General features: G+C 46.3%; 2 protein-coding genes across 2 annotated transcripts; both read right to left on the bottom strand.

Moving 5' to 3' along the window:
- Positions 1–2,670: 2,670 nt before the first annotated feature.
- EI90DRAFT_3126830 (uncharacterized protein) lies at positions 2,671–4,164 on the bottom strand (the record flags this gene model as incomplete). Its single annotated transcript, XM_039063954.1, has 1 exon — positions 2,671–4,164. The coding sequence occupies one exon, from the start codon at positions 4,162–4,164 to the stop codon at positions 2,671–2,673; it is 1,494 nt and encodes a 497-aa protein (XP_038913599.1).
- A 956-nt stretch (positions 4,165–5,120) lies between these two features.
- EI90DRAFT_3018048 (uncharacterized protein) lies at positions 5,121–6,206 on the bottom strand (the record flags this gene model as incomplete). Its single annotated transcript, XM_039057177.1, has 1 exon — positions 5,121–6,206. The coding sequence occupies one exon, from the start codon at positions 6,204–6,206 to the stop codon at positions 5,121–5,123; it is 1,086 nt and encodes a 361-aa protein (XP_038913598.1).
- Positions 6,207–14,707: the final 8,501 nt, after the last annotated feature.

The raw sequence follows: 14,707 nt of genomic DNA, 5'->3' as shown, positions 1-14,707 counted from the left end.
CGGTGCCCCACCCCTTGGTGCACTAGTCCCCATATGGGGTCGTGCCTCATGATGCCCAGAACCGTATCCCCTCCCCCTGACCTGGGAGGCCCCCATCATAATGGGTTTGGCAGCGAGGTCTGCCAGTGCACATGCCTCTTCAAGCTTACGTTTTAACAACTCAATCTCCCTCTTCTGGAGGTCGACTTCTCTCTCTGTGTCTTTCAGAGAGGCAAAGATGCCGAAGCATCTCTGCATGCCCTATTGTATTCATGCCTCCAATGGGCGCAATTATCGCAGGCATCATCTGACACCCTTGAGTTGTCAGACCATGCCCGTTTGGACGGCCTGGACAAGGAGCCGCTGTCGCTCCCTTGTCTCCCTCCTACGAGGGACTTTATCTCTTTCAACTCCTGACAAAGTTGACCTGTCTGGGCAGCTACCGCTGATGCAATAGCTGATTCCCAGCATATATTTGGCTGGGTTGTCGGATCTGGGCCAAATTGGCCGATCCAGGGAGTGATTTGGCCAGGGAAGTTCCCTGGGGAGTATGCCTGGGGCTGCAGCAGCAATTGCTGCCCCTGGAATGGCGCTTGTTGTGCCATCAGTGCAGTTTGTACTGCATATGGTTTTACACATGAGCCTGGGGTTCATGTGGTCTAGGCGAGTTACTCGCCTAGCCCATGTGATGTCTAGCCCATGGTGTGGCTGTCTGGGCAAGTTGCTCACCCAGAATCTTCCCATGCTCTTGGCTGTGGGTGATAGCCCTTCAGCTTCACTTTTTCCGCCTCTGTTTTTGGGGGCGTAGTGATGCCGAGAGTTCCATATCTTCTTAGATCGGGAGATTTTCCAGTTCCCTCACATTTTGTAATGTGAGGTACTCGTCCAGGTGGACGAGGTCGTTACGATTTCCTAGGGGTCCCCATGTGGTGTCCCCTAGCTCCCATTTGGCCTTAAACCAGAGTTCGTCATGAACCCATGCGTGGTTTAAGATTTCGCAAACTACTGCTTCGCAATCGGGGTCTCCCCCAAAGTCATAAAATATGTTCACTTCCCTATTTGGGAAGATTTCTTGGTCATTCAGCTTGTGGGGTGTGAGCTGAGATATGTGGAACCTTGGGTGGACTCCACATTGTTCAAGTTGTGGTGGCAACTTGAGGACATAGTTTGACGTCTCTGGAAATGTTTCCAGGATTTCATAAGGCCCTATATACAGGGGCTTTAGTATGCCTGCCCTCCCTTTGGGTAGGTTCAACTTATCTGTGGATAAGTATGCAAGCTTGCCTTTTCTCAAAGGCAGGTCCAGGCGTCTTTTCTTATTCGCCTGGATTGTTTGAGCAGCACGATTGTGTGCTGCCATTAGGTTTTCCTCCGCCTTTTGGGCGAAATCATTCACTCCTGGGTAGTCCGAGGGTGGTGCTGTTAGGCACATCTTTGGCATGTGGCCATAGATTAATTTGAACAGGGCAAATCCTGTCAATGTGTTCGAGCTTGCATTGATTGCGAATTCTGCCATCGACAGCTTTGCTGCCCAGTCGCGTTGATCTGGTCTGACCATCGCGTGTAGTATCTGTACCACTTTCTGTCATGAATTTTGAATCTCGATCTGATGCAATCGAGTGTGGTAGTCTGTGAAGTCATACAACTTCATGAAGAAACATGAATGCTAGTTCTAATGCATTCATGGTTGTTTTAATGGGATCAGGTGGACATTGTTGTGTCTGCCTGTGTCCAATTCCTTGGACGGAATCATATCCCAAGTCTGTTGGGATGTGGTTGCTTCCCGGGTTTGGGTACTCCCCCCTAGAGCTTCCTCTAGGTTATTTGGTCTCAAGAGTATCTCAGGTTCATAGGCATGATGCCTATGGTGACTCCTTACAACTGGTCTTCTAATGCCAGTTTGATCTGTTTGCATTTGTGGTCAGCCAGAGGTCTCAGGCTGGCACCGGAAGCAAACTGAATTCCCCTATCAAGGAACTGTATTAGGGATGTTTTCTCCCCTATTGTTATCCCTCAGATGTTTATCCAAGTTTTTCCCCGCCATTGATAAGTGGGGTTAAACCTGAGACCACACAGTTGCCCTTTCAATTCGACACCATGATGAATGTCAGGTGACTTAAGCTGAGTTGCTCGGCTTTACCCGAAGTTACTCGGTCAGGGGCATGACAGGGATTTCTGTCATGCACTGTGACACATCTAAGTGTCACGCTCTGCGACGCAATTCAATGTCACACACTTGTGACATGAAGAAGATGGAATAGAGAACCAAAGTCTGAGAAACCAATGCTGTAGGGGCATTAGGACTTTGGAAATTAGTACAAAAGTTGTATTGCTCAAAACAGAGCAAATTTATAATTAAAATGGATTTAAAATGAGTATCGCATAGGTTGGGCCGAGTTATTCAGCTTTATCCCTGTTTGCAAGTTCAAGGAGTTTGGTTCCTCGAGCAATTGCCTTCCAGATGGTATTTATCTGGGAGTTCCAGTTCCTCTGAGCTAGGATTGGGTTGTTTCTTTCTTTGGTATTTCTACCAAAGCATCGGTGACTTTCTCATTCACCATGTTTATGGCCTTCCCAAGGAAAGAGCCAGAGAAGAAGGAAAAAAAAAACAAGGCAAAAAAAAGAGGGCCTGGAGCACTTCCAGACACAATGGAGTCTCCTCAGTCTGAGGAGTTAAACTATAGCATATTACTATAGGTCAATGGTCGGGTAGACCTTCAAAAACCTCTCGGTATGAGAGGAAGGCTGCCAATAGTTGGCAGCAAGATTGTGTGGACTGGGTTGGATCTTATCTGCCAATTCTTGGTCCTCCTTCAGGTACGAGGAGGGCTGATTGGCCTTGTCGGCCAATTGTGCATGATGCAGCCCAGTATTTCTACTGGGGAGAGGGCAGATTGTGGCCACTAGCCAGCCAAGTATAAACTCCACCCAGAGCTTGTCTTCTTCTGGAGACTCCGGGGTGGTTTCTTCCGAAGGGTCCTCCTTCAGTGGGTCTCCCTCTGAGGTTTTTTTCTCGGGGGTGTTGTCTTCTGAGTGACTTTCCTCAGGGGAATCCCTCTTTGGTGTCGTCACCAAAGAGTTGGTAGTTCTTTTTTTGGTCTGGCTTATCGCCAGTTTTAGTGTATTTTTTTCATCATTGTTTTCAATGGCATTGGATCTTGGGGCCATTATTGTGGTCCCAACGCTGATGTCCTTGCCCTTTCTTCTGGGCGAGTAGTGAGGTCCCTTGTTTGGGTCCTCTGGTTCAAAGTCATTGGAGGTGTCCTCCACTTCGAAATCACCAGAGATATTCTCCGGTTCTTCTTCATCAGAGTCATCTCCAACTTCACCTTCTGTTTTGTAGTCGACTTCCCTGGTGATCCTGTGCCTTGGATTTCTGTCTCCTACTAACTGGTGCTCAGGGCAGCTCTTTGCCTGCTCTGGTATTCCGCAATTATTGCGTACTTGTACTGGCCTTTGGTCGGTGTTCCCTGACTGCTTCAGGGAGGATTCGCCTTTCCATTTGGGTTTAGGGTCTTGCACATTGGCTCTTGCTTCTGCATGTTTCTCCTTTCCCACCTGGTTGGGCTTTTCGTGATTTGTGGTCATGGTGGTTTCAGGTCTGGGATAGCATTCTGGCCTGTAGGCTGGAGCTATCCTCAGCCTGTTTTTTATCTCGTCCATGCGAGATGTTGTTCTGAACATCTCCCTGAAAGAGGAGAATCCCATTTTGATTATTTCCTCCTTGCATTCAGGGAGGATGTTTTCCAGAAACCTAGCATTAAGCGATGGTTCTGGGTAGGACTGTCTGGGTCCTTTTCCTGCATTGTACTTTACATTGCAGTATTTTTCCATCACCTTCAATGTGGCAGGCTCCTTGATATATGTCCTGATTAGAGTATCGAGAACTTCAAGAAATTTCCCCCCTTTATCTCTAAGGAGGGCTTCTTCACGGAGTTTTAGTCCGTGTGAGAGTGCAGGCTCTGCCAATCCACCAATGAGACAATCCAGATGGATTTCATTGTAGTGTGCGCCTCTATATCCTCGTGATGTGAGGAATCCTAGCAGTGTGGTGTACCACTGCCAGAAAATTTCTGTATCGTTTTCGCCTGACCACTTTGTGTCAGGGAGTCGAGTAGGACCGTTATTTAACCAGTCCCACTTCACCCTGTCTATGTGCGGGGTGAAAGTTAGAAGTTCGGCCATCCATGTGGCCTTGTGGTACCATCTTTTGAGGTGCCCATTATCAATGTTTTGCTGGGAGTTTTCCTTGTGAAGTTTTCATGAGGGTTTGTTTGGTTCTCTCCACCATTACTGGAGGGGATTTGCGGAAGGTTACTTCCACTTATCCTTTGCCTGGGTGAAGTGACCAAGGAGGGCCATTTATTGCCTAAGATGGGGCCTGGTGTTGATGGTTGCCTGCTCATTTGTGGGTCCTCCTTACTAGGCTCCTTCTTCTGCCACATTGCACTCCTACAGACTTCAGTGACCTCATCCGAAGTTGGTGACTTCGCTTTTTTTGGAAAAATTTTTGGGTTTGGCCTTGGCAGCAGTGGCTTCCCCTGAGCCTCTGTGCTCTCTGAGCATCTGCCCTTGACCTTTTCTCCTATTACTTCTCAGGCCTTTAGCCTGAGAAGGAGTTCTTCATCACTTCCTGTCCTCCATTCGGATGGGACCTGGAAAAAGTCCAGAGGTTTCTTGGACAATCGACTTCGGGGAGCTTCCCCATCCTCCTGCACCTGGTCCCTTTGCTGTGTCCATGCTGGGTCCGAGGCCATCTGAGGACAGTCCGGAAGTGAGCTCAACCTGTGAGTCTGTGTCGATCTGGATGACATGGCCTTTATATCCATGTTGGAGTGTGTACACTCGTTCTCAGACAGAGCGCTGAGTGTCTCACAGTGGTTGTGAGATGGTGTCGGTTGTGTGGAAGTTTTTTCCACATTTCCTCCACTCAGGACTGGCTCCCTGCACAAGCCGGGGTCATCCCATGAGGGTTTTTGATGATTCCCAGTCTTATAGACTGGGGTTTGAACCGGCTCACGCCTAGCCGGCGAGCTGGATGTCTCACTATAGTTGCAAGACGGTAACGACGATGTGGAGGTTTTTTCCACATTTTTTGCAATCAAAGACGGCTCCCTGTGCAAGCAGGAGTTGTTGTTCGATTATTTTGCACAATTCCCAGTCACATAGACTGGGGAGTGAACCAGCATGCTGCGATTTTGCGGGCTGGACGTCTCACAGTTAATGTGAGACGATGTAGACAATGTGAAAGTTTTTTCCACATTTTTTGCGATCACAAATGGCTCCCTGTGCTGGCAGGAGTTGTCGTTTGATCGATTTGCACAACTACCAGTCGCATAGACTGGGGAGTGAACTGGCTTGCTGCTATATCGCAAGCTGGGCGTCTCGCGGCTGACGCGAGACGATTCCGTAGATGTGGACGATTTTTCCACATTTTTTGGAACTCCAAACGGCTCCCTGCACCAGCAGGAATGGTCATTTGGTTGTTTATGACAACTCCCAGTCGCATAGACTAGGGAGTGAACCAGATTGCTGCTATATTGCAATCTGGACGTCTTGCGTTTAATGCGAGACGATGCTGGACATGTGAAAGATTTTTCCACATTTTTTGGGATCAAAAACGGCTCCCTGTGCTGGCAGGAGTTGCTGTTTGATGGTTTTGTGTAACCCCCAGTCAAATAGACTTGGGAGTGAACTGGCCTGCTGCAATCTTGCAAGCTGGATGTCATGCAGGTGACTCGAGACAATGTGGACAATTTTTCCACATTGCTTGGGGCCACAAATGGCCCCCTGCACCAGCAGGAGTTACTGCTGTTTTTGTCAGTGTCTTGCACCAAGTGAGAGGTTCCCTGAGGATAGTGGGGCTCAGGGACTTCTTTTGGCGTGTCTGACCCAGCCCTTAAGGCTGTTAGTGTGGCAGCCACGTGCTTACGTGTGCACATGTTTGCCTCCTCACCCAGTGGTGAGAACTCTCTTTTTCTAGGAGAGATCATGTTGGCACATGGGGTTCTAAGGGTATTGTTCCCTGCATTTACCCCATGTAAGCTTTTGGGATCCTCAGGGTTTGCCCCTGAGGTCCTACCAATATGTGGCAGGTCTTTGTCATCATCCGATGACACAGTGTTTAGGTTATCTCCCAAATTGGGAGATTGCAGCTTTTTAACAAAGCCACCCTTTGTTCTCGCTGCAGATGCGAGCTTCCCTGTTTGGGGGTATGACGGTGCCATGTCAGGCGCTGTCCCTGGAACAGATGTAAAAAGGATGTGTAGATTAGTTTTAATCACACCTCATGCACTTAAAAAAGTGTGAGGTCTGTGGGGCTTGCTCAGGTCACCAGGCCATAAGTGTCACAAAGGTGTGGGTATTACAGGGTGATAAGCGATAGGTTTCAACCTGTTGCCTGTCACATGACACTAATCTACAATGGGACTACATGTAATGGGGGCCCAGGGCTTGTGCCCTGACAAGCTTCCAGGAGTATTGAGGAGCAGCTGGGAATGAGACCAAGAAGAATCGGGAAAAATCACAACAGCAGAAATAACAATGCTACAAGGCTTCCCCTCACTTTCCTATGCAATTTTCAGACTTTCCCTTCAATTCAGTTCTCATTATTTCTTGGGTCCCCGAAAGTATTTTCCATTAGCTGCTCCTGGACCCTCCCAGGAGCTTCCAGGAGTATCCAGGAGTATCCAGGAGCAGAGTGAGACCAAGAAGAATCAGGAAAAATTAGAACAGCAGAAAATAACAATGCTACAAGGCTTCCCCTCACTTTCCCATTCAATTTTCAGACTTTCCCATCAATTCAGTTCTCATTATTTCTCGGGTCTCCGAAAGTATTTTCCATTTTTCTCCGTCATTTCTTCCTCAATTTCGCAAATAATTATATATCCTGAAAGCACTTCAAAGGCACTACAGTTCCTGAATTTTTTTTGATTTTTCCCCTAATTATTTTTTCAACTTTTTAGAAGTCCCTATTTTTCAAATTTTCCTCATTTCCCTCTATATTCCCCCCTCATTCTCCCCCTCATTTCCCCCTCATTTCTCCCCCTCATTTCCCCCCTCATTTCCCCCCTCATTCTCCCCCATTTCCCCCTCCTCCATATTCTGCAAGTCCGAAAGTGACTAAGCTGCCAGATTAATCATATATCAGGCCATAAATTTTGACTGTGTATTGGTGAGTCTCAGTGTCTTTGATGTATAGTATAGTGTTTGGTCTAAATGTTAAGTAGTGTCTTGTTGTGTTAGTCTTGTGGTAGGAGGTATTCATGGGGAGTCTTCCCTCTTTTTTTTCCTTTTCATTTTCAAATGCTCCAGGAGCTCCCAGAAGCTTCTCACCCCTATACATTTTGAAGCATTAAATTGTATTTACTGGATATGTTTGTGCACAAAGCAATGCTCCATGCCCTCCTGGGAGTGCCCTGGAGTACCTGACCAACTCTGGAGGAAATGAGCTGTTCCTGGACCGGCCAATCTCCTCCTGATTCTCCCAGTGCTCCCCATACTCCGGAGCACTCAGGAGCATAACAATTTTTTGCTGATGGAGTCACTGAGGCTGAATGCCCTACCCTCAGGCCTTGTTCACAGCATCATGGCTTATAGCAGCCCACAACAGTGATCCTCAGTGCCAACCCCGGACCCATATCTAACAGTAGTGTGAAAGTGGCATCTTAGCACCTGTATAAATATCAGGATCCAAGTTGACTGAGTGGTCAGTCAATGTCGGCCTTTTGGCAAAGAGGCTCCAGTGCGGTCCTGATCTGGCTGGTCTCTGACACTTAACCATGTATGCATCACTTAGAGTCACGTGGTTAAGTGGCAACTTCTGGTTACCACTTAACACTACCATAAATTACACACCATTGTAACACTTACAGACTGGTGTGCTGAGCAACCCCAAAGACCTCACACAAAACTACACCATGGACCATCCGACCAAGAAGCTAGATCACAAATGGATGGGCCCCTTTAAGATTCTCGAGGTTGAGCCCCTGCTGCTGTCAAGCTCTGACTCACAGCATAACAAAAAGGAGTCCACCCAGTGGTGTCAGTAACAAACATCCAACCCTACCACCCAGATGTGATTGCCGAACAACCCACCGACCCCCACCCAGGCCCCAAAATCATAGATGGGGGAGAAGAGTACGAAGTCAAGAAGGTCCTTGACTCCCACTGGTGCTGAAAGAGGGCTCACAGCTCTCTATGCCAACTAAGCTCATGGGGGCCAAACTCTCCAAACTCTACTTTCTTGACTAGACTTCACTACACTCTTGATCCTGAAACTCCATGTGGGTTCTCCAGGATTTCTGCAAGGTCTGGGCTCAGCATTGTAGGTGGGATAACCTACTATACCTTACACTGCCAGTATTTTTGCGGTTTACGTTCCTTAAGGATTCCCCATATGCGATGATCACCTACCAATGCCAATGGTGCATAAAAACATTTTATTTCATTTTATTATGGAGTACAATTGCACATAATGTGCTGGTACTGAATTGGTCCAGCCCAAAAACTATGCTTGGCACTACTGGCTGCCGAAAGACGATCAAGGGCTCAGAAAATAGAGAAAAATCATAAATATGGATCCCCCAAATTTCATCCAGATCAACCCAGCTGTTGTGGAACAATGGTGGTGACAATTTCTCATCTTACTGTGAGGTTCCGCACAATGTCGAAAGGCACATGAGGGTGGCAGTGTTGAAAGTCCCATGGGGCAGAGCCGAGATCCGTACTTCGGGAGATTGCAAAACAGGTTTTCGGCCCAAAATGGAAATCACAAGCTGTACTGAAGTAAACAAACACCCAAAATGCACTCTGGAGTGCTCAGAAAAATTCAGAAAAATCACAAAGGATGCGAATGAAGATCCAATTGACATGGGGACTCTTGCAGACACTTTCCAGGACGTCTAACCCTGCACATGGGCCAATTTTACGATTCTCACACCCACCACTCGCTCAAATCTCAACCATTTGGGACAAATTTGGTATTGGGAGAAAGCTACGAACCCGGGGAATCAAATGGAGAGGTCGGAAAGGGATGCTATCGGTAGGAGGAGATGGATGAGTGTAGTGTGATGGTGGAAATTGGTGGAGGATGGCAATTATTAGTGGATGTGGCCTGCTTATCACTCCTGTCTTTCTTTTATTGAACTTCCACATCGGCTGTTGGACTTATCAGCCATACTTAACAGTCCACATGGTGTCCATAACAACAATCTTTTGTTTTATATTTTCTTTTCATTTGTTTTTCCACATTATTGCTGTTCCATGTGTTTAAAAGCTCTGTACACATAGGAATGGAAAAGTGACCTCCCTTTTGACTACAGAGAGACTGTAGCGCTGAGAGATCCAAGTAAGAGAAAGAAATTCTAAGCTTGACTCCTTGAGTATTATAAGGAATCCCTGATGATTGTCCAAGATGGACCAGGGGTACATAATTCTTAACGAGTTTTTGTGATTATTTTTGTTTTGTTAGCACCCGGACTGAACCTAGGACAAGCTTAGGACATCCCAGACTCCCTCCCCACAAATTTGCTTGCATTTGGGGGGTTAGATCTCTAGCCTGCTTGCAGCATCCACTACTCACTTGTTGTGAGCTAAACAGCTGCCCTTATTCCTACCGTTAGAATTCCACACACTCTCACCAACTCTAGCGCATCCTAGCACCTAGAGAATTTTGGGGGGAAGGTGTCAGGGATGCATCCGGGGTAGAGAGGGTCTGGATGTATCACCTGGCAGAAGGCCCTCGTGGGGTGTGAACTGGGTGTGCATGCTGGCAGGTCCGGGAAGGGACAGCAGTCCCTGGCCACTCAGACTGAAGTGGAGAATGCATTATTATTATTAAAAGGGAAAACTATACTACTTACCGGTGGTCCGTGTAGATAGAAGGAAATAAACAGGAAGAGGAAGATGAGAAGAATGAAATAGAGAAAGAAGAAGAAAGAGAGAAAAGAAAGAGGGAGAGAGGAGGAAGGAGGAGGGAGAGGGATGGACAGCAGGGAGTGGGTGTGGTGTGGCCGGGTGGGTCCAGGTGGACCCGGGTCAGGTGGGTGTGCCCTGACAGAGGGGAGGACTACTTTTCAAAATCCAGTATGTACAGGATATAAGGAATAATTATTTTTAGAAATAATAGATGGGAAATATTATATGGCACCTGCATACCTTATTAGGTGAAATAATAAAAAAGGGCAACAGTAACAATAAAAGAAGATCAATCAATAACTGAAATGATGGCAAAATATGAAGAAGATAAGTGCTTTCTCAACAAATTTACGGAATTAAGAGCCTAAATTGGAAATGCAGCTGGAGATAACTCTCATGCAGCCAATAAGCATTTTTCCCAATTTATTAGAGGTTGTGGGAACAAGTGAGGCTGGAATTCTGGGTTGCCACTTGAGATTCCCACACCTGCACATGCTCATGACCTGCCATCATGCCTAATGTCCAATGCAGAACTCCATCAATTCTCCACCATTCAGGATGTTTTTATAACTCCAGAATCGTAGGAATTAGCACTATTTTTAGGTACCAAATCCATACCAAGTCATCATGTGAATGGAAGTGGTTTCCTAGCCATAAGAATGGATATCCAAGCCAGCTCTGTGTATGGGCAGTGCTGCAGAAAGCTCTGGTATTTGGTGAAGTTCACAGGCTGGCCAAACTCCAAGATTGAATGGCTCCCCCTTGACAACCTGGCCAATGCATGCTGAAGGAGTAGAGCTGGATCACCTTATGTAACCAGTTTCCTACATCCAATGACAATATTAGAGTTTGTGCTGATTTGCTTACTGACCATGTTTTGGTTGCCAAATATATAAATTGTTCACTGTCTGAGCAACAATAAACACCCCTCAACGATCTCACCTGATGTATAGATCATCTATGGATAAAATTCTATATTGACTTTACTATAATTTCTAGTCAATATTACACCTAGATACACCACTTTTCACAGTAACTTGCAAAAAGTGTAATGGCAGTTCATGAACCATCATGGAAGTCATGACATTTCATGAATGGTCACCAAACTTCATGAAGCAGCATGAAGTGTCATACACAGTCATGCCGGTTCATGACAAACCATCATGGAATTTCATGAGATGTCATGAACCTGCATGGGGGGTCATGATTGCTCATGACTTAAGTGGTTCCAGGCAGGTTTTGAGTGGTTACATGCCTGTCTATGAAGTGTCATGAAGTGTCATGAGCCTTCATAAAGGATCATGGACCCTCATGGACCTTCATGAATCACTATGAGTCTTCCCAAGAATCATTGTGATTGATCATAAATTAGGATTCTTAATACAACAATGACAGTTGGGGGCATAATGGTTAATTACATGTTACCCTTAAGTTGAAAGCATCACACAAGAGGGGGTTGCTCTAGTTGATTTCAGACTAAGGTCCCTGAAAGCATTTACAAGGTATAAATAAGGGAGAGAAATCATGGGAAGGGCCAGTCAGTCCAGTGCAGAAATGAGTGGGGATTATCAAAGACAAGAACCCAGGTGAAGAATGAATAAGTAAAATATTGACACTTGATCTGCTACTATATTGGCACCCAGGTTGTCAGTTGCCTCCCTACTTTGCCTCTTTGTTTACTTCTTCATTCCACTCTCATTCATTCTCTCACTCTCTGTCTCCCTGGTTCTCGTCCCTCATTTAGTGTGTCATGTTCACCGCTCTGCCTCCCATTCAGGCGCCAGACTGACCAGCCCCTCTTCTGTTCTCCCTTTCGTATTTATGCATTGTAGATAGTATACTACCTATGTACCCCAGTTTGAATGTCAACTAGAATACCCCCCAAGTCCTCTTGTCCATAGTTGTCAGGGACAGCTCCAAAAGTGGCAAAGTCCCAGCATGGGGGACTTGATGGGATGAGTAGCAGCTATGCATAGCAGTGGTCCTGTTGTGGGGTGAGTGTCCCACCCACTTAGTCTGAAGTGGGAAAGTGAGAAGAAGGCTGCTTCTTCTGTTCCCACCCCAGGTGCTGTTATATACTGTACATGTGGCTGACTCAGCCACATGGAAGGTGCCATGTCATCTCTGCACACAGCTGCACCCCTCTGGGTGTCTCTGTGGGAGATCCTGGGGGTGGCCACTCTGTGGGTGGGAATGTGTGCAGTGGGTGCAGCAATAGGGGCAGTGGCATTAGGGTGTAGTGGTACAGGAGGGGTGTGCAGCGTTCCCAGGTATGTGGGCATGCCAGTGGTACATAGAGAAAGAGGAAAAAGGAAAGGAGAGGGGGAAGGTGAGATAGGAGGAGCAAGAAGCAATAGCAGGGGAAGCAGAGTAGGGTGGCACGGTGCAGTGCAGGGTCAGGTGGGGTATGCTGTGACAATAGTTCACCTCTGACTTCATCTTCACTTGAGCCTACATCGCCACCAGGCTCTTTCCACTACACCTGAATACAGGATAGCCTAGAGCATGTGGCACAACGCTCCCACTGAGTTGTTGAAACCAACATCCCAACCCCCTGATGCCTTGCAATGGAGTAACCTATCAGCTAAGTGATCACTCACACTGCCATACTCTGCTCCACTTCCCATGAATACCCTCAAACACTGTTTCTGACACCAAGCAGCAAAGGTGGCTGGAGGAAAAGTGGAGTTCAGTGCAGTGCTGACACAAGTCCATGAGTTGGAGGTTGATCAGTCAGTGCTGTCACAAATAAGGTCTGTCACATGACAGTTCATAAGTGCTTGTGACATCTCATGCATATTCATGCATGCTGATGACTCATCATATGTACATGTTCATGGAGCATTATGAATTTCCACAATGCATCATGGGACATTAGTGTCATATCCTGGAATTCTGACCCCACATTCTCCCACCTCATCACACCTTCCTAACAACTTCATCATCCCCTACACCATACCTCCCCACTCACCAAGTCACCTTCCATCCTAATTGTCTCAGCTCTGGCCTGGTTGCAGCACACCTTACCTTGGCCACTCCCATCCCAGAAGCTTGGTCCCGAGTCGGAACATTTGGAGACTCCGGATTTGCTCTGACCTCCTGTGACTTACCTCTAAACCATTCCCCCTTCCATTTCATTTATTGGAGTCACCCAACATCCTTTGGATATGTAAGTCCACCTTTGGAGCTACCCGCATCCTCCAGTGATCCCACTCATGTCATCACAAATTAGTCACCTTCCATTTATAGTATGACTGTCGTCTTCTTTCCATTCAGTCAGCTAACTTCCTCTTACCCATTTCTCATTCCCATTCATCCTCCAGCCTTTTACTCCACCCTTCTCGACCTGACACCTCGGTTCCCCATTAAGGATATCGTTCAGGACCTTTCAGTACCTTTCAGTACCATTCGGCACCTTTCAGTGTTTTCCATTATCACTTGGACTTTGACTAAAGTCCTTCCCATTCCTCCATATATAAATACTTGCAGATTAGAACCTGTAGTTCCCCAGTTCTAATCTCGACTAAATGTTACCCCAAGCCCCTCTATGAGTGAATCGCAACCCCTTCCTACAAGATACCTCAGACACATGAAATATAAGGACTAACTGAGACATAACGGAGGCACAGTGCTCCCTCCGAGTTGCTGAGGCCATGTCCTTCTTAGAGCCTCTTGTACCACCCAGCAGACCTGGGCTTCCTGGAGAAGCTTCAGTTCACTACCAGAGCTCTCAGACCCCCTCTAGTTGAGCCCTGCCTGCATTCGGACTCATGCACTTTCCCCTACATTTGGGGTTTTTGACAATTGGAGCATTTTACATGATGGGGAAAGGTCAAAATAAACATATGACACTCCATGACACTCCATGAACCTTCATGACCTGTCATGAAAGGTCATGAAGGTTCATGAATATCATGACCACTCATGAACCATCATGTCATATTGTGTCACCACCAGTCATGGATCTTGTCAGCACATGATGGTTCATGATGGTTCATGAAATTTGGTGACAGTTCATGACAATTTGTCATGAACTGTCATGAAATCCAAAATTTTCAATGTAAAAATTGTCTGATTCAATTCAATTGTCATGACATGTCATGAGGGGTCATGAAATTTCGTGACATGTCATGACTCCTCATGATTTCATGATGCAGGATTACACTTTTGGAGAGTACCTCACTTTTCAGTAGGACATGATTTTCCTGATAATTTACTGAAGAAAAACTACTAATAAAATAATTCTGCAATAAATGTTACTCAATACAGGAGTGACAAAACTGCTCTTTCTATCGCTTAGAGTGCATGCTAGTTATCTAGCAGGTTCAGGATCACTCACTTTTCTCCTGTGGTGTGATAACCAAATATTACTGAGAGATTATTCAATTAAGTCCCTCCACTAGATTCTCACTATGACACTTTTGTTCAGCTGTGTATAACTGACCCTAACTCACACTTAGAGTGACATGTTTGTTTTATATTAGCTATCAACTAATATTTGCTTTTATCTTTTGGAGCAAACAAACCAACCACAGTGAGGAGAATTAAACTTATATTTCTACCTGAGGTTTGAGAGGGGGCAGAAGCGGTGGCCTTTTATGCTTTTCAGAGACCTCTCTACTCCCATGCCTCACACTAGTTACATGTGCTACATTTGTATTATAGATAGTTCTAGAATGGTATAGGGGCTTGGGCTGTGTAAGCTTAATAATGGACTTAGGACATGACTCAGCAATAAGTAATTCAGTTCTTCAGGCTGATGTTAGTGGGGCCTTGCAGTGCTAAAGCTATGCTTTACACTGCCTTAATT

Source organism: Cantharellus anzutake (assembly GCF_015039405.1).
Source record: "Cantharellus anzutake strain C23 chromosome Unknown EI90scaffold_40, whole genome shotgun sequence".
NCBI lineage: Eukaryota > Fungi > Basidiomycota > Agaricomycetes > Cantharellales > Hydnaceae > Cantharellus > Cantharellus anzutake.
Note: the sequence above shows the minus strand (reverse complement) of the source record. Positions and strands in the feature narration are given on the sequence as shown.